At 27.5% G+C, this 25,596-nt stretch overlaps 1 protein-coding gene across 1 annotated transcript in view; it reads left to right on the top strand.

The window, feature by feature from the left end:
• LOC142332163 (uncharacterized) overlaps positions 1–25,596 on the top strand; it is a 100,141-nt gene that overhangs the window by 37,897 nt on the left and 36,648 nt on the right. Inside the window, exons 15-24 of the mRNA XM_075378438.1 lie at positions 2,138–2,194; positions 5,480–5,521; positions 6,576–6,593; positions 8,820–8,864; positions 12,734–12,766; positions 14,952–14,978; positions 16,642–16,752; positions 18,706–18,729; positions 24,047–24,091; positions 25,288–25,347. Coding sequence (XP_075234553.1) covers positions 2,138–2,194; positions 5,480–5,521; positions 6,576–6,593; positions 8,820–8,864; positions 12,734–12,766; positions 14,952–14,978; positions 16,642–16,752; positions 18,706–18,729; positions 24,047–24,091; positions 25,288–25,347 — 462 coding nt within the window. The remainder of the gene's footprint in view (positions 1–2,137; positions 2,195–5,479; positions 5,522–6,575; positions 6,594–8,819; positions 8,865–12,733; positions 12,767–14,951; positions 14,979–16,641; positions 16,753–18,705; positions 18,730–24,046; positions 24,092–25,287; positions 25,348–25,596) is intronic.

Raw genomic sequence — 25,596 nt, forward strand, 5'->3', positions numbered from 1 at the left:
ATCATTTTGAACAAAAAAATGATGGCTACCATGTTTTGTTACGGTAAAAGAATTTTTTTGGCAGAACTTGCAAAACTGTGTATGACAGTGACTGTTGTTTATGTTGAAATGTTGATAAAGTTTAGGAGAGTGATATACAGTAAACAGCAGGGGTGCTAATGAAGGGAATCATTTTTTGCATAACAATGCATGACCTCGTGCTGCTGCTAGCTCTGAAGGTGTTCTAAACAAGTTAAAATGGCATATTTTTTACTATTCCCCTTACAGTCCTGATTCTCATCTATTCACAAAATTGAAGAATTAGCTTGCTACTCAACACTTCAAAAGCAATGATGAATTCACAGATGGTGTGAACAAATGGTTGGGTACACCGGGACACTTATTTAAAGAGGGAATAGACAAGTCGATGTTACAATATGACAGATGCTTGAATTCAGTTTAGCATTGTATCAAGAAGTAATGTAAATACATATGTAACTTTTGTATATAATTGAATTTATTTTGTTTATTTTTGTTACTCAACTAGAGTATAATTTATAAATAGCCTTCATATTGTATCATTTATATCTTATATCAGATATCTTGAAGTGTTTGGAATTACCATAGATGGTAAAGTTCTATTTAAAGCGCATTGGAAGTAAAATCAATGAAGAAGTTATGTACATACAGTGGAGAGCTGCTTGAATTCACAGCAAGCTATATCTGTCAAAGAAATTAAATGTAGTTATCTGCTACCTCTGCAATGCATCTTTTGTAGAAAAAAGCTTCTTAATCTCAGAAGAGAATTTTTTGTTACTTGCTCATCTTACAGAGCTTGAATTAAATCATATTTTTCCTGTTCTTCAAAAAAGTATTTTTAAAATTTTAACTTGTTAGACGAACAAATGATAATTAATATTTCAAAGTCTGGGGTTTATAATTGTGGGGAGATGGGCTGGTAGCACATTGTATGTAAGTTTTGTCTCTACAGTATCCAATTTTTGTTTGTGTTCAGGCCTCAAAAACCAAGGAACCAATCTAGAATTTCTTTACTAAATTTAAGATGATCTTGTAGTAAAAATCTGATCCTTAGTAATAGTTACTATTATTACTTCTCTCAAGTTTCTAAAAAAATAATTTGTTGATTTGATTAAATAAGTACTATAACTTAAGTTTATTTTTATCGACTGAGGTTCTTGGTCGATTAGTATATGGTTCATTTTCAACTCTCTCAACCCTCTCTCATTCTGCACCACTGCACTGTGATACATCCCCAGACTTATTTTTAGGTCTTTTCTGAGAAGGAATGATCATCTCATTTGTCAGAGATTTTATATTAAGCTGGAACAACTGAATGGTTCACAGCCTGTGGAACAGTATAGACTGTTATTGAATGCTATTCTGCTCCTCCTGCACAGTAGTGGTTTTTTCAAATGATAGGGAGGAGAGAAAGAACAATCACCATTACTGACGACATCCAAAATTATAGGTATTTGTCTAATATGTCATATTATTTACTAATTGTAAGAGATAGAATTAAAATTGCTTTTAGTCTTCTTAAGTTGATTTTGCAACATTTGCAAATTAGACTGAATGTTCTGTAAAATTCACTTCAAACTGTCAGGGAAAGAACTAGCAACCTCTGGTTGAGGTTATATATGGATTTTAAGTACCTTACCTAGCATTACAACACTAAACACACCATTGACTACAAGAAGAAATACAATGGAAATTTTCTGCTGACTTGAATGCACACTATTGATGAATCAAGCAGTCATTATGGTGGCACACAAAGCATGTTAACAGACAGCAACACTCTCTCTCTCCCTCTCTCCCTCCCTCCCTCCCTCTCTTTTCTCTGTCAACTTTAAATAATATAGGTGTGAAATTACATTGTCATTCACAATAAACATTTATGTAAATTTTGAACTTGCTAGTTTATCGGGAAGTTGATTAAAAGCCATCAGTAAAGTTTTGACCATCCTGCCACCGACAGAACAACAGACAAGAAGAGTAAGTAAAAGTATGATTTAAAAAATATATAAAAGACATTTTTTTATGTTAAAATAAAAAAGTGGATCCCATAATACTGCAATTTCAATATTCATCTTGTAGATGTTTAACAGTACAGTATCTAAAATTATTGTTTTTTTAACAGGCATCTAGACTTGAGAAATTATTGAAAGTACAGACTGGTGAAGAATCTTCATATTTGGTAAGCAAATAATGATAACATTATCGCTTTTACTGTTGTGTTTCCTTTGACCATATGAACAGTATTATATACTGAAAAGCTTAAAATAAATTTCATTGTAATTTTTTCTAGGTATAATTGACCAGCAAAATGTAATTAAAAAGCTTTAAATTCAATTATATTCAATTTGAAAAAATTTTAATATTTTATAAAAAATATAATTCATTATGTTTTGATAAATAAAATATGTTTGTTGTAAAAAATAAAATAGTTATTGTAAATATGTATTATTTTATAATTAAATGTCATAAACAATATAAATAAGCAATAAATTAAGAATAAAGAAAGTTTAAAAATAATGTTGGACTATTTAAAAGTGAATTTTAAAAAAATGCATTAAACATTTATAATCTATTAGTGTTTTTAAATAATCGTTAGAAACTATCTATTTTACAAAATTTCAGCTAAGAACAATAAAAAAAAAATTGATGTAAAAAATATAGTATGATTAACATGTTTAAGAAAAATTTCCTTATTTAAAAAAGGTTGTAGGTGAACATTATGATTAAATCTAATGAGTGTGACTGAGAAAACAACCTGCATCTAACTGAATTTTTATTGGTAAATATCTAACATTATAATATAACGCATATACAGAAAGTAAAGAAGCAAAGGGGTTTTTTCTTATAAAATATTTATTTAAAAATCTTAAATTTACAATTACATATATATATATATATATATATGTTCTTATTTTTTAATATAATCATCTGCTGTTGTTCAAATAAGAATCTGGGGACCACCTTTATCCCTGAGTCATAGACATTTGTCTTTTGAACTGTCATGACTTATTTCACTTCATCATCATCATTGAAAATTTGCTCAGCGAGATATGTCTTCAAATAAAGAAATAAGTAAAAGTCACCAGGCATGAGTCCAGTTTTAGTGGTGGATGAGTCAAAACATCCTGTTTCCAATTTGAATAACACAGATGTGATGTTTACAGTTTTGTGGAGCAGGAAGCCCCATATCAGCACTCTTTTGTTTTAAACAGCCTATCAAAGATGTTTTAATGTCTTGCAGTGAATATTGATAATTATTTTACCTTGAGATATGAATTCTATCAGAAGAGCACTCCATTTTAAGTAACAAGCTCGTAGTCTTTTTGGTTAAAGTCAGTGTTTGGAATTCTTTGACTGTGCAATAATAATATTCACCATTGTATTGATTGTTGCTACTGTTCATGAATTCAGTAATAAACTCGATTTTCATCTTAGTTCACAACATATTCTTGGAATTCATCTCCTTTCACTGCATAATATGAGAAATGTGTGTATAAATAGAATCTGTCAGTTTTTCTTATATTTGTCAATTAACACTTGAGCATTCAATATGGACACCAATTTTTTTCACAATTACATAAATCATGGTTTCTAAAATCCTATAAAAATCAATTCATTATGTTCTTGGTTTCTAAAATCCTATAAAAATCAATTCATTAAGTTCTCTTATCGTCATATCAGAAAAAAAATATTGCCAAAAAGTCCATCGTCTTGTGGTATGTGGGAGTTCTGCTGAAATAGCAGAACTGATCTTTTATTTGCCCAGTAATATCAGAATAATCTATGGGAAATAATAGTTTTATCATGAACAAAAAATTGGATGACAGTTTGTTTTTGCTAAACGATACACTACATCCTTATTTCATAGGGCGGAAGTGAGTCTCATGATACACCTTCAGTTTTCACTAGACTAAGTCTAAAAATTGTTTGCGTTAATATAATTAGTGAGATGGAACCAGGCCTCATCACTAAGGAAATTGTAACTCAGATTATCAGCTCTCCTGAACAAAATTAATAAATAATTTTGAGGGAGATTGCATATTGGGAAACTTTAATTCCTGCAAAATGTTAAAATGTACGGGGGGAGCTTTTATTGTTGTAAGGGCTTGTGTACACTTTTTCTGTTTAACCTTCGGAACCACTGTAAGGTAATACTTCTGAGGATGATATGTATGAATGTGAATGAAGTGTAGTCTTGTATAGTCTCAGGTCAACCACTCCTGAGAAGTGTGGTTAATTGAAACCCAACACCAAAGAACACCAGTAGCATCCACGACCTAGTATTCAAATCCTAGGTATTCAAAAGTAACTACTTTTACTAGGATTTGAACCTTAGAACTTTCGACTTCAAAATCAGCTGATTTGCGATGACGAGTTCACCACTAGATGATGAGCTGCTGCATACTTTGAGTAGATACAACTGTCTGTAAAGGCATATTTCAGATTGCTGATGATGGATCATCTTTAAGCTTTATTTCAAATTTTATCCATTTTTTTCTGCTATTAATATGAGATTTGATGACTTGTCTTTACAGCTCTGAGGGTGTAATATTCTCAAAACCTATTAAAAATGCACTGTAGCACTCTTATTGTGAAATGGAGAGTCCATAACTTCGCAATTAATTGTTCTTGAAGGACTACTTTCATTGATGAAAAAAATCCTCAACAATGAGTATACTTTATTTTTTTGCTGTGTGGCATGACAACTCATGTTTATAAATCACACTGAATGGAATGTATCTGTTGAACCACTTCAAATTTCTAAATGTTTTTACTCCTCCAAGGTTACCGTACTGATTGTAGGAATCAATGTTGTGTTGCAATACTGTACACTTCTACTTCATAATTACTGGTTACACTTTTGCTACCGCAGTTGTTATTGTTAATTTTTCAACTTCACTAGACTGAGTTAAAACATTGAAAACATTTGGTATTAAAGCACAATTTTTATTGTTAAATGTTCAAGTTTAAACTGCAGAATATGATACTGTTTCAGTGTGGAAAAAAGTACTGTTCAATTATTGTATATTGTCTTCCAGGTTTTCACTATTGTAAGTTGTATTTGCTTTTTTACTGTAAACAACATAAATAAAAACAGATTTCTTTGGTGAGGAAAATCTGGTTAATGTGGAACCAAGTAAAATGAAATGAACTATTGGGTAACCTAAACAGGAAGTTATGGCTGTTATATGGGTGGAAGTAAAATGGAAATGAGGAGGGGAAAAAAAAGAACAGTTAATGCATGAATTGATTTTTTGTGTTTCTTTTTATGCTAGTAGTATAAGTTTTTGGTTTCAGTGAGAAAAAATATTTAAGTTTTTATTAATTTTCCTTTTGTAAAAGGTAAACAATTTTTAAATATAAAAAAGGAAAAAACAGCAGTGTTGTGTATGCATACATTATTAGTATGGACTTGCTTAAAATTTAAAATATTAATACAATGTTTTATTTTCTTTTGTTTTAGGATAGAGTATTACAGGAAGAACAGTATGCAAAATATATTGCTGTAAGTTTTAATAATAGTAATAATTAACTTAAGATACTGTAAATATGGCATGTAACAGCAGCTTTACACCACATAGCCACTTTTTATTCTTTGAAAAATAGTTTTTTTTTAAATAGAAAATTAGTTCAAAATTTATGATGGAATATTCTGTTTACCTCGTGTATTAAGTTTTTTCTACACGTTGAATAATTTCATAAATTCTTTTTTCTTTACACTAATACTTCATGTATTGTTTTCATCATTTTTTAATGTTTGTTTATTTTCATAGGATATTTCAAATTTATTTGATTGTTAAGATGGCAGTACTTGTTAAGTACATGACATTTGGCTGTTTAATTCCTTGAGAATAGCTGTGTAGTATCACCTGTGGTGATTCAAATGGAATCGCCTAAGTAATTGTGTTGCTAGTATATGTTTTAATTAATATCTACATAAATCTCAAGCCAGCAGCACCATTTTTTAATTATCCAAACTTAATAACAAGGTACAAGATTTAGTATTATCTGACATATCATGGTTAAGTATGTGATTAATGGTGTTAAAAAGATTCTGTTTAAAGGAAACAATATGAATTGTGGAATAAAAATGTCATCCACTGTGATGTGCCAAGCCAGAGTGCACTCATTATTGGAGAGTTTTTGACTGAACTGCGATCAGTTATGGAGTTAGGTTGTCTTGCTTGTTCATCTGATTTTCCTGCAATGAAATTAGAATATTGTGTTAAAAGGGCAAATATTTTTTTTATATCCACTACAGTAGAGTATTGGATGGAAAACTGACCTGTTTCCTGAAACAGGAACAGCATGTAAATGGAAATATTGATCCACAAAGGGATATTTCAAAGAAAACAGTAGCCACATATATATATATATATATATATATATAGTTCCAGTCTATGTTTTTTGATGATGAATTCTAGGAATTAGATTGTTATGTTTAATATACAATGCCTAACAAAATGTAGTGAAATGAAATTTTATTTTTTGAAGATTACATAAATATCTTCATTTGAAATTATTGTGATTTAATAAATATGTATTTTTTTTTGTTTCAGAAAGCTACCGGTTTTACTGTAAGTAGTTAACATCATTTTTCTCTTAACTCGTATTTATTACTCCGTAAATTCTTACACGTAGTTCAGAATTTAGACATAGTCATATAAAGATGATTTGGGTTGTTTTATTTTAAAACTTATTTTAAAATGTTTCAAATTTAATTTCAAATTTTTCTAGATTACTTTATTTAGATAAAAATTATAATACACATTAATGTTTTGTTAAAAAAAAGTATATATAATTTTGTTAGTTATTTTTAACTTTGTTATTAATTAACAAAGAAAAAGAAATTGGTTCATTAGTGTAGTTACTGGTAGTTTTCTGAGGTTTACAAATGCTGTAGTATATTGAAATAGTTTCATAGAAAACTCACTTGGGTATATTTTAAATGTTAATATTAAAAATTAATAATTTTGGTTTTAAGCTGAGCTTGAAATGTGCATATCTTCAATTTAAGTTAAAAATTAAATAGAGTTTGTAAAATTTTAGTTACATAATAATTTCAATAAATAAGTTAATCATATTTTTGTCTGTTCTTAATTTCTAATGTGAAAATTTGAAATGCAAAATATAATTCTCAAGCCGGCGAGAATTATGCACAAAACAAGATTGTAGGAATCAACTTTCAATTTAAAAAAAGAAATGTATAATTTCTTTTATTGCAAGAGAGTATCAGTAAATATTCTATACAGTAAATATTTAATTTCAGCTTAAGTGAAACAATGAGAATCTTAAAACAAGAAAAAAACAGTCTTTAGTAATTTACTTTTTAATTTTTTCTCTTTTTTATAAAATTTTTGTCATAGGCTTAAACAAACAGCATCACCAATTGTGACATGCAGGAGAAGACGTACAAGAGCTGTTAAATGCATATATTGGATCCATTTTTCACATCAAATAAAAAACAAATTTTCTTAAAATATAATATCAGGAACTGTAGATACTTCATACAGAATGAAAATCTTGCACCGTGGAATAAAAATAAATACATAATGTACTGGCTGACAAAGTACACAGGAACCTAATTTTCCATCTATTCATAGAGTACATAGGGAACAATAAAATACTCAATAATTTAATGTAGAAATATAAAACATCTTCAACTGCATTAGAAAGAATAAACATCTACTTCAAAAACCTTTTTAAAAATTTGAAAATTTAAACTGTTCCAAATGTTGCCACAAATTATATTGAAAAATTTAAGTTTTAAGTTTAATTTAACAATTAGGTTTTTTTGGAAAAAAATACTTCCCTTCAGACTTTTTAACATAAAAATATTGTTCTTATAACTTTTAGTTTTGTAATCGATTTTTACTTTCCCATTGAGCTTAAGAAAAAATATCAGCTTTTAAAATGTACTTATTTATCTTACTGGAATAATTTTCAAAAACTGAAAATGCGAGTATTATTTGTATGCCCTTGATTTATAACCTTAAGTCTTGTAATGTGCTTCAAAAATAAAAAAAATATATTGTTTTAGATGTTCTCAATCAAAAAGTGTAAATTTACATTTAAAAAATCCAGAACACTGAAACTTCAGACTAAAATTTTCCACCTTGATCATGTTGAATTGGACGAAAATTTAACTCAAGATAAGATAGAGGTTACAAACTTTTAACCAGTTAAACAAATATTCCTTCCTGTGAACAAAATCTAAGAGAAAACAAAATATAAATTTTAATGTTCTTAAAGGAAATGTTCATGAAAATATTAAAATTTGTTACTAATCAGCAATGAAGTTCCAATGAAGTAGTTGGTCCTACTTCATTGCTGATGAAGTAGGACCAATACTGTTAAAGTAAATTTACCACTATCTAACTCTTGGCTGGTACATCAATTTCTTATAACTTATAATTCTAATAGTTTAATATTTTGACTAGATTACAGGCAGTGTTGAGCTATAAGCAATTTTTATTATCTTCTGTATTTATGACGACCCAAATTAATAAATTGAACAAAGATCATTACTATCAATGTACAAGTTTGTGATGATAACTGCTCAAGATAAGGAATGTGTACCATGTACCGTAAGATTATTGTCATTCATAAAACAAACAAAAAAGAATGTAGGTATGGTTGTAAAATGTAGGTAATACTGCCCTTATTTGATTTATGTAATACATATATTATGATTACTTGTTGTGATTTTGCATTATGTCGACTCTAATTGCCTGATAATATTTATTAACATTATTTCATTTTTTTTTTTTTTTTGTGTAATTCTGATGTTTATTTTTTAACAGGGTAATTATCAAGAAAGAACATCTCTTAAGTCATATGTTGCACAGGTAAATATATATTAGAAATACTATTATTGGTTTTTTTTTTCAGAAATTAATATTCACTACAGTACGTATCAAAAAAGACTTTGTTTCAAGAATGACATCATTAAAAAAAAAATTGGATGAAAAGGACAGATTGGATGTACATTTATATTTTTATTTTTGTACTCTTTTGAATTTCCTTCTTTTGCAAGATATGATTATTTTAAATTTTGGAAGAAAACTTGTAGGAATTGTGAAAAATCTAAAAAAGGTACCCTGTCTTTCAGCGGTTTTATATAATGCAAGTTAATGTTTTGTAATTACATTAGGAAATCGTATAAAAAACTTAAAATAATGTTTAAGTTTAAGAACAGTTTATTTTGTTGTTTAAATATTTACAATTTTTCCGTGTTTATCTCAATCTAATAATCAATTTTATTAAAAAATATTATAACATTAAATAAAAAGATTACTTTTTGTTCAGTTGAAGTGTGAATTTTAATAAAATTAAGATAGATTTATCGTAAATTATTATACTCTTGAAAAAGAATATTATAATCGGTTAACTGTTGATTTGGTAGACTATTTTTCTTGAAGTGCTGTGAAGCAATAAACTCATTCCCAATGGCAAGATTATTGCTCGTTTTAATAAAAATTCTTCTTCCCTTTACAATCCTGTTAACTGAAATAATGAAATTATAATAATAAAGTTGAAATGCATTTCTTAAAAAAAAAAAAGTAGAAATTTTATTTAAAAATGTTTGCCATCTTGAAATTCATCATCATTCTTTAACTTTTAACGGCTGATAAAAATATTCTTAAATATATTTAATTACTAACTTTTTATATTGTCTTTTAATGAAATTAGGAAATATAAAATGTTCACTATTGTGAAATCAAAATTTGCATTATTATTGATGCAGAAAAGAGCAAGCTTAAAAACAGAATAAAATGTTTTTCATCCCATGGTTAGTAAGATTCACTTCAAAAATCAACTTACTTTACTTCAAAAAAAGTAATAAACTTCAAAAAATAGATTTCTTATGACGCATACTGCAATTGTTTATTTTATTAGTATAAATACTAGTTAAAATTTGGAATCATTTTACAGTCTATTTTTAATTAGTATTTATTCATTATTAATATGAACTTTTTTTATTTTAAAAATGATTAAAAACAAAAATGAGTTGGGGTATGTCAGCGACTACATATATACTACAGTATATATGTGTAGTATTATACATTACATATTTTTATTTATATATATATATAATGTGTATGTGTGTGTGTGTGTGTGTGTGTGTGTGTATGTGTGTGTGTGTGTATATAAACACAAATTAGATTTGGAAATAGATATAAAATGTATTGCAGTAAAAATGGATATATCACAACATTAATTAATAATATTTATAAAAAACAGAAATTAAAATCTAATTATTAAACAACATTGATACCCATAAATAATAAAAGTGTTGATGAAAATATTTACATAAAATATTCCTATACTAACAACATTATTGAAAACTTGATTAACATTTACAATGATAAAAAATATAAAATATAGACCTTACAACCATATAATAAAACATTTAAAAATGAATAATGATAATAAGGAACCTAATAATTTGTGTTGTATCTGTAAAATAACATGCAATGATTGTAACAGAATTTATATTGGGAAAACTAGTAGATCATTTAGGGTAAGGTTTGTAGAACATGTTAGATCTTATAAAAACAAGTTAGGGTTCTCCAATCTTGCAGACCATTTAATAATCAATAAACATTCAGTCACAGATTCGGATGCAAATTTAAATATAATAGAAGTTGTAAAAGGGTGTGATAATAATAATAATAATAATAAAAAAATGTAATATTTTGGGAAAATATTATATATACAAGTATAGATAAAAGTTTAATTTGATTATTGTACAGGCAGAATTTGATAATAACTCTTATCAAAACTGCGTTAGGTAGCAGCACATTTACATAATTGAAATAAATGCAAATAACTTCAGTTTATGACGTTAGCCACATAAAAAAAATTTTTAATTTTTTAACTTTATATTTTTAATATTTTGATTACTTATTTTTATATGTTGTAATTTTAATATTTGAATTTAATGATTTGAGAAAAAAGAAAAGTTTAACTGATGATGAGGGAAAACCTCGAAAGTGCTATTAAAAAATAATAAGCATAAGGTAAGAAGCATTATTAAATTCTGTACTTTTGGTGGTAAACAGTTTTTATACTTTTGTCTTTGAGATATTAGTACAGAGGGAAATATGGACAAATACAATAACAAAAGAATTGTTGTTGCTAAGTCAATATATATATATATATATATATATATATATATATATATATATATATGTTTTTTTTTAAACAATTCTTTTAATAACCATACTCCTGTACCAATACAAATTAATTTATATTTAATAGATCAACCCTAAGTACAGAACAATTGAAATATGATGACTTAACTTATTTCATTACATAACAGAAGCTCTTTTGCACATTTGATTCGCATCATCAGCTGCACCATCAAAATCTTGCAATCCATAACAACATACCACCCATTAACTTACAATTTTTATGTTAAAAATATTTTTAAACTAATCAAAGTTTTAAATTAAATTTAACTTATACTTTAAAACCATACCAAAATTTAAAACCTTTTATTTAAATTAAAATTTTAAAATTATAATCCTAACAAAGGATATAAAAACAAAATATAAAAATTTTTTAAATATAAAAAATTGTTTAAAATTAACTAAGTCAAAATTAAAGTGTAAAAATATAATTAAAACAAAGATATAAATTAAATAATTAAAAATTAAAACTTTTAGAATGAAAACAAAAACTTAAGCCAAGCAAAATCATGTGGTAACCATTTTAGTAATTTTACATTATTCTAAGTGAAATCAGTGAAATGGCTATATATTTTTACATTTTAATTTTGACTTTGTTAATTTTAATTAATTGATCTTTGTAATTTTAAACAATTTTTTATATTTTGTTTTTATCTCTTGTTGGGATTATAATTTAAAATTTTTAATTTAAATAAAAGGTTATAAATGTTTGTATGGTTTTAAAGTATAAGTTAAATTTAATTTTAAAAAATGCATTAGTTTAAAAATATATTTTTAACATAAAATTGTAAGTGAATGGTCAGTATGTTGTCATGGATTGCAAGATTTTGATGGAGCTGCAATGTATACAACTGATGATGTGAATCAAATTCACGAAAGAACTTCTGTTATGTAATGAAATAAGGTAAATCATTCTATTTCAATTGTTCTGTACTTACGGTTGGTCTATTAAATATAAATTAATATATATATATAATACAAAAAAGCAGCCAAAGACTGAGACATAACCCGACTCATTTTTATTTTCATAATAAAAAAAGATTGATATTTAAACTATTTAGTTAACCTAAGTTAGCTTACGTTGCTTTTACAATTTTTTTTTTTATGTGTATGAAAAATTAAGTATTTTAATCAATGAAACAGTATGAAAATGGTATGATATAAAATTCTCTGTGGTCAAATTTTATTAATTTCAGGTTTGATAACAGATGATATTATTTTTTTTTATATGACAGTTTGTATAATTGCTTTGGAACTGCAAATAGAAATATTTGTGCTGTAGTTTTAACTAAAAAAAAAAGGGGGTAAGTTGAAAGTTAATTTACATTATACCACTATGAAGAGCTATTTTCTGAAGTAAAAAAAGCTGTTAAATGTGGGATATTGCTTTTCAAAACCTATTTTATATAATGAAATATGGTTGATATGTTTTATCTGAAAACTGTGAAATTTGATTATAGTTCTGATAATTTTAATGGTACTATGATAAAAAATAAATTATGTAATTTTGTTTTTAATTTCAGACAATTCAAAAACAACCACGTCTTGTTGCTGTCGTAAGTATTTATTAATTTGTAATATTAGTTTTAAAACCTTTCTATTCCTATATCTTTGAATGCAAGTCATCCATATTCTCAAACTTTTTCTTATAATAAACTGAAATAATCATCTACTAAAAGTAACATTTTTATTAGCAGTGTGATCTGTTTTTTTTTGTTTTCTTTTCAGGTCATTTTTTGTGTGGTGCAGAAAATCCAATACCAGATTTTTATTCCTTTTTTTTTTTTTAATTCTTATTTTTGTATTCCTTATGATGTGCTGAACAGTACTGCAAGAAACCCTGTTGCTTTGCCTCCTTCCTAATTTTTTTTAATATTAAAATAGGGTCATCTGTTGCTTCTTTTAAAATAAATTTATGAATGTTATAAATAATGCACTTGGCTACACAAAGCTTTACTACTGTCATTTTTTCCCTTTTTATACATTGTAAAAATATTATGACTATACTGATGAAAGTATAAAACATAATATATTGTAACATAAGTGCACAATTACAGTTATTAAACAAAACAAAAATACTATGACAAAAATATTTAACTTATTGGATTACTTATAGTAATAAAATAATACTATGGAATCTGCAAAACAATAAATATCAACTGAGTACAATGAATTTAATTTAGTAACCGATGAAGTATTATTATTCAATGACTAAAATAAATAGAAATTTAAAAATGATCGTAATGCGGTATAGTGTATTACACTATAACAATTATTATAGATACACGTGCTCACTATTATGTAATAATGGATTATCTGAAGGAACACATATTAAAGTAATTACACATGACTTCCATACAGATCCAGTTTATTAACTGGATCTGTATGGAATGTTGTTTTTCTATTGTCATTGATGCAGATCTAAGTTCATTATTTTTTGTGTTTTTTTTTCCATATTCGTATACATTTCAAAATTAGGCCTAAACTAAGTTTGTTTTCTGCAACCAATTTTCCAACTACCACTGGGTTTGGGAATATGTGTGTGTGTAGGCAAATGTAATTACCGTTATTGGCTTGCCAGGCCTGATGTAGCTGCAGACGTACTACAAAGTAAGTGTAAATGTACTGGTAAACGTATAGTCTGGAACAGACTCAGTTCAATCGTTTCTGAGATATGTGGTTTAATTGAAACCCAATCAACAAAGGACTCCAATTTCCATAGTCTAGCATTCAAATCCATATAAAAGCCAACTGTCTTTACAAGGATTCAGTAGAAATCTTGACTTCAAAAATCAGCTGAATTTTGCGATGACTAGTTTAACCGCTGGACAAATCGCTCAGCAGTTATTAAGAGCTAAACAGATGAAGAAAATTAAACAAAAAGTGATTGTAGAAAACGAGGGTCACTCTACGAGGGTAATTACAAAGTACAAGTGAATTAAAAAAGTACTGAATAATTTTATTTTTCTCTTAATGCTCCCATCCTAACTTGTCAGTGGCTTCATGTTTTTGTCAGTACTTCGAACTGTTTTTTTTGCAGTCAACAAGTTTAATGTAACAAGATTATAATCTCATTTTTTGGAAATTGTTTAAAAAATAGATGAATTAACTAAAATCCATACGGTGTTTAAGATTTTTGTTTAATAAAAGTAAACTGAAATATAATGATTATGTATTAAAAAAAAGAATGGGATTGTAAAAATCGTCTTGAAATAATTTCATTTAGTTGATGTTTATGAGCAAGGTGTTTCTCCAGCGTTTCCTGGTTGTAGTGTTTTTTTTCTGAAGTTTATAGTTGCACCCTAAGCTCTTTTTGATTTTTTTTTTTTTGTTATATGCAGCAACATTTAATCAGTGAAAGAAAAATCTGTAAACAGGTAATATTAGTCATTTCAGTAAGGTTATCTATCTTTTTCTTCTTTCTTGGAATGTAGTGCCAACTACATGAAATTCCTCTTTTGTTAATTTTTTTATATGTGAAATTAGAATATCTTCTAAATATTAAATGTGTAAAGCCTGATTGTTTGATCATATCTAATATTTCCTAAATTCTCCATAGGAACAAAACTTTCAATTAAGTTTATGTCAGCACAAATAATATAATAGTGAAATATATAGAATGTTAATTAGAGCAAGAACATGAGTTTATGTATGAAATTACAATAAAATGACGTGACTTAGTGTAATTTTATTTACCAAAAAAAAAAAAAAACAATATTTATCTATTTAATTTTTTTGCAGTGTATGAAGCAAGTCACCAAACATCAGGTAAACATTATCTTATTTACATATATTTAATTTGTAATTACATTTTTAAATGTAATTACATTTTTAAATGTAATTTTTGTGATTATTGTTTTTATTGCTTTAGTGAACCGCACTGAATGTACGAATTCATGTATCAGAACTTAAAAATAGAATTCTAAAATATTTTTCCCCCAGAAAACATTTACAGACTTCATAAAATATCTATATCCAGATGAGGGATGTGGCTCAAACTTTTCATATAAAAAGTTGTTTTATTGACCCCCAAAAAAAAGACTTAGATAAATAAGGATTTGAGTATCCCCAACTTTTAGTTTTAAATTAAACTGCATAAAAGGCAAGAATGATTGAAATTTTGGCACGTTTTTTTTTTTAACTTTTTCAGAGGGTACTGGATGTCTTTAAAAGAACAGTTTCCGCATTCAGTATTCCAAAATTGTTATTAATTATGGTGGCCAAGAATGGATTGAGCTCTTTGGAGACTGAGAAGGTGTGAATATTCAAACCTTCTGTATTCTTTTATTCCTGTTAGTTAATTTTTTTAAGGTTCACCATTTTAAATTTTTGTTCAAGGTCAAAAGCTTACTCTTCACTTTCCTAGTGTGTTTGGGGTGGGATCCTTGTTATCTTGTTAATCACTGTGACATTTTCATGATTGACATATTTCACCTGCAGGTTTTTTGGCTGTGGCACCTGAGATACATTTTTATTTATTATTTTTCTTTTGATAAAGGATATTTTGCACGTTGATTTTGTGCAGAAAAAAAAGAATACATTGATACTTAGAGATGCACAATGTCTCCTATTTAGTAATTGTATATTTTATTCTAATTAGTATGAAATGTGCCTACATTAAACAAATATGAAGTAAGATTATTTTTTTAAAAAAGACTTGTCTACATGTTAAACTTTTCATTAATATTTTTACTGCGGTTTTAATTAATTGGTATTTTAATCACAGTAAGTTAATAGGTCACAAACGACTTGTTAGTGCTCACCTATATATAAGGGCTTGTGGTGTCTGTATGTGTCTTACGATCTATTGGTAAATATTTAAACATAATAATTTTGAATTGCACATGTCAGTTTTAAAATCTTATAACTATTTACATCATAAATTTTCTAGAAGTAACTGGAAAACTTAAAAATGCTATATTTTTGTCGGTTAAAAATAATTTTGCATTATTTCTGAACTTTTGTGATGGCTTTATACTAGTTGTTACATTACTCTTCCATCCTTTCTTATGTGAAAAAAGTAACTAGTTCACAGTTGTTCCCAGATTGTTTAGGAAGATTCCTTAACAGTTAAGGATGTCATGTAGAGGAACAAGTACTATGATTTGTCATGATATTCTTAGTATGTAAACATGTCTAGCCCTCGTGATATTCCAGGAAGATTTGTAGAGGATATGTATAGAGCATTCTTGGGCTCTTAATATTTATAGTTATTGATGTGTTAAATGTTGTTATAACATTATCTGCTACAAGGGTTTTAATGTAAATTATTCTCTTTCTATGTTTTAGTCTTTAAGATGAATACACCGGACACTTCTATTGTTATTATTATTATTATTATTATTAATATAAGAAAATATTTTATTGTATATGTATTGCTTTACTTTTATTAAAAAGAACTAAATTTTTTCATATATACATTTTTTTATAGTCAGATTCTTCTTATCAACTTAAAATATCAAAATTAGCAGAACAGAAATATGGCATTGGATCTACAACATCTACAACGATTGTTAAGAAAGAAGAACATAAAAAAGTAGATGTAAGATCATTTTTTTTATTTTATGATTTACATATTCAGATTAGCTTAAAAATTAAGTTCCTTGACTTAGTGAGAATTTTATGTAATTTGTTTTTATCCCAATAACATCACTATTTTTTTTTTTTTTCAGGAGATATAAGTTTAATATTTAACTTACACTTGCAAAATTTTAAATAAAAAATTAATATTTGTTTTTAATTTAGATGTCTAAAATCATTTTCCTGTTTTAAATTTGACTTCCAATGAACAGCAATGTTATAATATTTCTTAAAAAATATATTTTCAATAAGTAGCTAGTATTTCAAACTATACAAACTGTGGCTGAAAGTGTTAACTTACATATGGGCAATATTTGTATGATTTTCTGTATTTTAATAGCAATAACACACAGTTAAGATACTCAATAATAAAGTAATATCAGTTCATTAAAACTTAGGTAGTTGTGCGTAGCAATTGAAATATTTTATGCATGATTTTCATATTTTCTATTTCTTTGTGTTGTTTTTGAAGGTTGTTTTGTACTCTTATTTCATATATAGATCTTTCAGATGTGTGTTAAGTGAGCAGTTCCCAGTAAGTCAACAATATTATGTTTAATATTGTTGTTGTTGTGTATTGTTTAATACCATGAGACTGGAAATATGGAGAAACAAAAGGCTGACGACTTGATCCATGGCTGTTATCTGTGAAATTTCTTGAAGATGTGGAATGAAAGAATGTTTAACTTTTTCTTTTTAGATAATCTCTTGGAAAATTGCCATTATATTGGACTCTTCATATTGCTTTCTCAGCTACAAAAAAATTTGCATGTTTACTGTGTTAGTATTTTTAAATTGAAAGAATCAGACCATAGAAAACCATGGTATTGTTAGTTTTTATAATTTGTTGATGAAAATGGGTTTTAGGTGGCAGAATAATAATTATTTTAGAAATAAGGCTTAGTTTATCCTGGGTGACTTAAGTGAACAGTCAAATATGCTGTAGTGAAACTCCTCAATCTTTTGAGAAAAGAGAAACATTCATTATTGATGCGTAAAACTAAATTTTAGTATTTAATCTCCCATTACAGTGTAATATGTAATTTATTTATTTAAGTTTTTTTATAAATCTGTAAATTCTAAAGTTGATTGCGATTTCATCTAATAATTTATTCCTTGTTAGAGAAACACGAAGAAGATTGCTAATTTCATTACGATTGTGCTAACTGTTATACTTCTGATTGAAGTAATAGGTTATATTGCAAGAGTTTTTTGGTCATTAAAAAAAATTGATCTCGTAAAAAGTTCTTAATGTTGTAAAACCATACTTTTTTTCCTTTTGTGCTATTTATAAAATGTAGTTTTCAGGAAAGTACTTGTACACTTAAAAAACACAAAAATAACATTTAAAATGAAGTTTCAGCAGTTAGTGAACTAACATTACAAAAGGTTGCTGTTAATTTCATTAAACAGCTAAAATATTGCATCTTGGTTTCAGGTAACCATTTTTACAATTATTGTGAAATTAATCATCCATGACATCTGAATATTTTTGTGATTTGAGACCAAGTTATGAAAAAATATGATTTATATTTAATAAAAACTTAGTGGGTCTTTAACCTGTGAGAATAAATTATGTGTATCTTAGAATAGATGATGTTGATTGAAGCTGGAAGACTGTGTTGCAATCTTAATTATCATTGTTGTAAGCTTGTCATTGCTTCAAAATCAAGATATTCATGATAGTTATTTGACCTTTACTTTATATATCAAATTATAATCCTGATTTGGTACACAATGAATATTATATTTCCAACGATTTAAAACCAACAAACATTTAAAATTATTGTACTAGAGATTTAGTTACAAAAAAATGTTTCTAATAGGCAATAATATTGTGTATTAATATTTTTAATTATTTCCTGTAATTATTTTTTGTTGAATAATATTGAGAGGTTTTTTTTCATTTTTACAGAAAACTGTGGAAGTTGCATTTAATGTAAGTATAATATCAACTAATTAATTATACTGGATGATCCTTAAATGATTTTAAAACTTTGAAAATGTATACAATTTTATTTAAAATATTTACAGAATTGGTTAAGTGTTATTTTATTAAAAAAAAATGTTTTTCATAAGGTAGTAATTTTAATGTTAGATAGGTGCTATTGATTATATCACACTTATCTTGCCTGAAAATAGTTAATTGCTAAATTTGATGTAACATATCCGAAATGTCTCTTCTACACTTGTGATAGAGATTCAATTTTTAAGCTCAGGTAAATCAGTAGGAAAATATGGAATATACACTTGATCTTAAATGAAATTCTAAAAAGAAATATTAGTATTTGTCAACCTGATCAAACACCACGCTCGATAATCCACTGACCTGGTCACAGTTATTGAAGAAATTTTTTATTTTTATATGGTAGTTCAGGGTGTACAATCTTGCAAAAAGTGAGACCACATCATTTTTGATCAGATTTGTGTAAATTTGGAATTAGAAAAAGTTGACATTTTTGTAACGCTTCAAAATAAATTGTACTGTTAATGATTAGAAGAGCATTAATAAAAACAAACATTTTATACCTTAAGTTGGAAAATATATTCATTTTTGAGGGGTAAATGGTCATAAACATTCTCCAGGGACATATTTGATTTTATACCACTTTATATCCTACAGTTTTGGGTATTTGCCTTATCTCTGACATAAGATGTCAACTCGTCATTAATGGTTACATTTCCCTCAAACCTTAGCTTATTTATTTCTGCACAGAATTCGTAGTAAGTCATTTTATCTCTTTGGTAATTTTTTATTTAATAATAGTAATAAATCTTACACTGCATTACTGAGCATGTCATGTTAAGATTAGTTTTGTTAGAAAATTTCACTTAAATGTATTCTGCAAGTTCTCATATTTATTAACTATCTGTTTCCTTTCAAAGTTACAGCATTCTTATTTTTAATCATCCCAAATTGTTTTAAATTACAATATTATCATTACTGTTATCTATTTCATTGTATCCTATTTCACCTATTTGAGAGAAATTCCATATCGAATGTAATCCAGTCATACAGTAAAGTTAAAATTTATTGTGATTGTAGTAATCATGAAGATTAAGATTATACAAATTATTGGTAAAAACACTTATATGATCCGACTGTGCGATTTTAAAATATGTATATTTTAATTTTATTTGCAATACTCGTAATATTGAAATGAACATATTTACTGTTGTCAGTAATCAAGTACGAAGTATGTGTCTACAAATACCGTCCGAAATAAGTTTATTCATAAGAAGAAAATATTATTATTATGTGCAAAGCAAAGTGCTGTTTAACTTAATCTTTTATCATCTGTTGTTTATTTGCTTCTGTATTTGTCTCATAGTTAAGACCATTTGTGTTTTCTGATTTTTATGAAATTTTTAATTAACATTCTTCGCTAACAGGTTAAATAACTTGGGTGCAAAACTTTTTCTTTTTGAAATTGTATTGAGTACAGCCTAATTGTTACACTTTTAAAGATTATGGTTTAATGAGTGATTTGATCAAATCTTGAATCATTTTGTGGTGATAATCCTGTATTTCTAATTGTTATTTTTTATTTATGTGTGTAGAAAATAAGTTTTCTTGGAAATAAAAAACTATGCACATTTGTCATTTTTTAATAAACTCAATTATAAAGATTGTATATGAACCTAGAAAACTTAATTGTGCATCAGTTAGATAGTTGCTGTCTTTGTTTAGACCGAGGGTGGATAGGAGCAGAGAAGTTTCTATCATAAGTTACCATTGCTGACAGACTCAGCATGGATTTCCTTCTACAACAATATTTTGTCTTATCTCAAAACTTTTGTTAGACAGTTTGGGCACTGCTGTCTGCTGGCTTCAACCATGGTGCTGTAATATAATTAATGCTACCATACTGTCTTTGCTATCCTTACCAGTCCCACTATATTCTATTCCTTTTCTTTCAGTTCAGTCATATACCATTTCTGGTTAGAAATTGTCTCAGTAATTACATGTTAAACACTACTGTTTTCACGTCTTACAGTGTCTTTATACATCATAATAAATAAGAAAGTTATATCATACTTAGCAGTTGTGTTAAGTTGGGTAGTAGTTTCCTTGAAATTTGGTTTTATATTTGAGAATGTCTTGAGAAAGTTTTGAAAATTATTAATTCTTCCCTGTAAGTAATTAAATTAGTAGTACTATTTTATTAGAGCATGTTAGATATTTGTTAAAAATTTAGTTCACTAGTTAATTCATGTTGATAAATATTGATGTGTTTTGTAACACATCTGTATTTATATTTTATATTCACATACAAAACAAAACATATTCACCCTAATTAATACAAACAGATAAAGATTTTTTATATATATTTGAAGTCTTTTTAAAAAAAAAAAAACTGTTTCGGCTATCTCTGGAATTTTACACAGACTACTCGATGATTTCCCTGGTGATAATGAAGCTGGAGAGACCGCATACCATCTTTGGGTACGGCGTATGGTTGCTCTGTTTTGTGGGGATGCATTATCTGTGGAGATTGCTGAGGCTGAGATGCATCAGGCTATCTGTAGTCTTGGTAGAGATAACGCACCTGGCTTTGATGGACTGACGCTGAGCTCCTTGTTTGCTCAATTGGACATAATGTGAGAGTTATCACATACATATTTAATAAATTATTGTTTGGCGGATTCTTTCCAGTGTGCTGGAAGAAAGGGGTTATAAAATTGTTGTTTAAGGGCAACGACAAGGATCTAGCTGTTCATCATATTAGCCCCTGACATTGCTACCGGTTATCGGCAAGGTCTTTGAGAAGGTGTTGTATCTTCGTATAAATGAGAGGTTGGCCTCGCATGGGTTGCTGATGGAAAACCAGTATGGGTTACACCTTGGAAAAGGCATCGAGGATGCCATACTTCGTGTGGCGTTGGTCAGTGAGGCGGAATATGTCTTGGAGATCTTCCTAGACATTTCCAGGGTGTTTAACAATCTGTAGTGACCTTCTGCCATTACAGAGACGACGATGCACTGAAGATGAACTGCAGGTATTGAAAAGTTATTTCAGTCACTGGGATGTATTGCTCCGTGAGGCAGCCATGAAGTAGGGGAGACGCTGTCTAAGGGTTGTCCCCAAGGCAGTGTGTTGGGTTCTCTCTTGTGGATGATGGAGTTTTACTCTCTTCTGCGGCTGAGTTTGCCCAGTGGGGGTCTTGTTGTGGCCTATGTGGATGACAGGCTTCTGCTGGTCAAAAGATGCTCACAAGGGCAGGTTGAACTCAGGTCAAAACTGGAAGGACCAGGCTGAATGCTCAGTGGTTGCAGAATTTCTGCACTGTTTGGCCAGGGAACAGATTGCAGAGGGAATCTAGCTTGGTCTTGTTCCTGCGTACTTTGTTTTGTTACAATTTCTTGTTAGTGTTGTTTTTGTTTTGTTGGTATTATATTGGTTTTGGTTGTTCTATTATTAGTTTTGTTTTGGTGTTTTTCCACATTTGTGTCGCATGTGAACTCACTTTACCTTTTGGGTAGATAGATGATTCAGTTCCTTCAACAACTATAGTTTTCAGTTTTGCTTGAGACTAGAGATGTGTTTTGTTATTTTTAGTAATCTTTACACCGATAGGAATGTCCCTTGTGGCATTCGCATCAGTGGCATCCTTGGCCAAGGTGACCTGAGAGATGTCATATGCCGAGGATTATAAGATGACCTCTGGTAAACCCCATCAGGACTAGTTACGGAGGGGGTAGTTGGAGGGTGTCTTCCCCTAGGGGATCAGGATGCATAATGAATCCACCCCCAGTCAAACAAAGGCCAGATGGTATAGCATTTTTTCTAAAATTTTTTTATGAATTTCTTCATTATTCCATCAATTTTCATAAGCTCACCTGCACCAGTAACTTTGGTCAAAATTTATTCAATTAGTCGGAGAACAATGCATCTTATTTATATTTTACTAGCGGTTGTAAAGTTTTGGATATATTTAAATACTATTGAATAAACCACTATTTAATAGAATTTAAAGTATAATTTAACAGTACAGGGTAATAATACGAATCTTAAAAAGATTAATTCCAGTAAAAAAATTAACGCTAATCAAACAAAAACAAGTATTTGTTTCTATAAATTGCATATTAAATTTTATAATACATTTAATAAATTTTAATAAACCATGTCTCAACTTAAATTTCATTCCAAAATAACATCGATATTCTGTACTAGGTGATTTATTAATTAGAATTTAAGTATTAAGTAACAGTACAGAGGAATAATATGAATCTTAAAAAGATTAATTTCTGTAAAATATTTAAATATATAAAACAACATTTTGTGAGTGATTCATAATCAGTGCCTAGCAAAAACTATTAACAATAAATTAATGAAAATTTGTGTTGCTGTACATGTTCACACTAAAAAGGCTTTTTTGAAATTCTGAGTTAAAATGGAGAACAATAAAATTTATTATTTTTTTAAATTTCTTTGTAAAAAATGAAGGTAAACTTGATTTTTCCTGTCTGTAATCTACATGTGAATATCTAAAAACAAATTTCTAAATTTTTAAAAATTCCGAGTAAAGGGTTAAAATGGATTTTTGAACTTTTTTTGGAACCTGTTTTTTTTTTTCTAATTTTTTTTTTTTAATTTTCTATGACAAATGAAGATGTCAACTTGATTTTTGATTAATCTTCATGTGAATATCTACAAACCAATTTCTAGATTTTTTGAAAGAGTTAAAATGGATTCTTGAATTTTTTTTTAAATCTGACAATTTTTTTAATTTCTTGTTAAGAAATGAAGATACTAACTTAATTTTTGGTGGGTATAATCTTCATGTGCATATCTAAAATACTATTTTCTAGATTTTTTGTAAGAGGGGAAAAGGTAAAAAATGTTGAACAATGATTACAAATTTTCCCCATTTCCAACTATACTAAATGAGATATTCAGTAGATTTGGACTTGCAAACAAACTTCAGATAAACCTAAAACCATTTTTGGGTATTTTTGATTTTTTAAAGGGTTTGATGTGTACGGGTGAGTCAACCAACACAGCCATTGTTACTGTAAGTGTGTTGCAACTGGCTGCACTTACTTCCAGTTACTCGACTAAAAGCATAAAAAAAAAAAAAGATCGACTGCAGTGGCAATACAACAAATAATCATGTAGTTTAGATGAAGCCAAGATGGGGATTTATAAACAAAATAATTTTCTCTTTTTTGTATGTTTGCTTGCATGCATTTATAGACATACTATAATATTATGTAATCAGTGAATCTAATGATCTTTTTTTGTTTTAATCAGAAATTTGGCAACAGAAAATCAAATGAAGGCAAAAGCGTAGAAGTAGTAAGTAATAAACACTTTTCAAATTCTATTATTATGTTTATTACTTTTTTAAAACTATGATTACCGGTACTTTTATGAGCTACATACCCTGCCATTAAATCAGTAGTCGCTATGAACTAAGCAATGATAACGCAAAAGTGTGTTTTGCCTTCCAAAAAAAAAAAAACTATAATGAATGTTTATTAATTGCATGATGTATTTCTATAAATACGTCATTGACCTATTTTTTTTTCTCTGTTTTATAGCAGAATTGCAGCTTTATCCTCAACAGGCCTCAGTTTTTTCTTATAAACTCTTTTTTATTAAATACTGATTATATAAATCAGATCGTGAAGTAATTTCTTAGAAAGTGAGTCTGTAAAAGCTTTACCTGTTATTTAAAGATTTAGCTGAAATTCAAGGATAAAAAGACCCTTACAATCTTATGCTAATTTTATGGCATAATTAATGATTCTAACAATAATCTCATTGGGAAATTCAGATTAAATGTTTCAAAGCTAACAATTTCAATAATTTTGTAATACAAATTAATAAGCTTCTACTGTAAAAGACCTACTTAATGGTAAAATTGGATAATAAAAATATTAAGAACATAGAATTAGAATAATAAGACTGATAATTCTGAAAATAAAATAAATTGCATATGTTGAATAATTAACAAAATGAAACGCTTTTAACTTGTAAATGAAATATGTAATTAAATGCAAAAATTTGTTTCTAATTCAAAATTTTTAATTTTATTATGAGAAATTGAACTAAATTGTATAAATATTTTTAAAAAACTAACCTCAAAACATTTTAATTGAGGGCACAGAAAGATGACTGAAAATTTGAAGCAAGTAGCTCTACAGATTTTATAGTGCTAAAATAGTTCAGGAATGATAAAAAATTTGTATAAAATAGATTTAATCACAAAATATAAATTAAATTTATATTTTACAGAATTGCTGGTACAAAAACTATTTATTAATATTCTTTTTTTTATTCATAGTACCCCTTTTTGTTACAGGAAAATACAATGTTAACTTGTTCTGTATGCATGTATATTTCTTGTACCATTCCTAAACATTTTACCTCACCTTGAACTTAATTTATAAATTACCATAAAAATACAGGGCATATTTATAAATTTATCTAATCTATTGTTTGTTGATGTCTGTGAGGAATTAAAATTTATTTTTTTATTTTTTTTGCAGAAATCAGAGTTAAAGGAACTTCTCACTACCCAGACGTCTACTGAAAAAGTTGAATTCTTGGTAATTTTTTTTACTACCATTAAATTACACAATAACTAAATTCCATTGTTTTAGCAAGACAAGTTGTACACAAGCAACTGGACATTATTAATTGAATTAAAAATAAAAATAATAATTTTGCCTTTATTGTTTAATAGATTATAAAATACAGTATTTTTAAAAAAATAATCTTAATTTCTTAAGTAAATATTCTTAGTTATTTAAACAAAAATGTTCCCACATTTGCTTATTTTGACAGATGGATTCATT

The sequence above is a fragment of the Lycorma delicatula genome, chromosome 11, assembly GCF_047948215.1.
Source record: "Lycorma delicatula isolate Av1 chromosome 11, ASM4794821v1, whole genome shotgun sequence".
Lineage (NCBI taxonomy): Eukaryota > Metazoa > Arthropoda > Insecta > Hemiptera > Fulgoridae > Lycorma > Lycorma delicatula.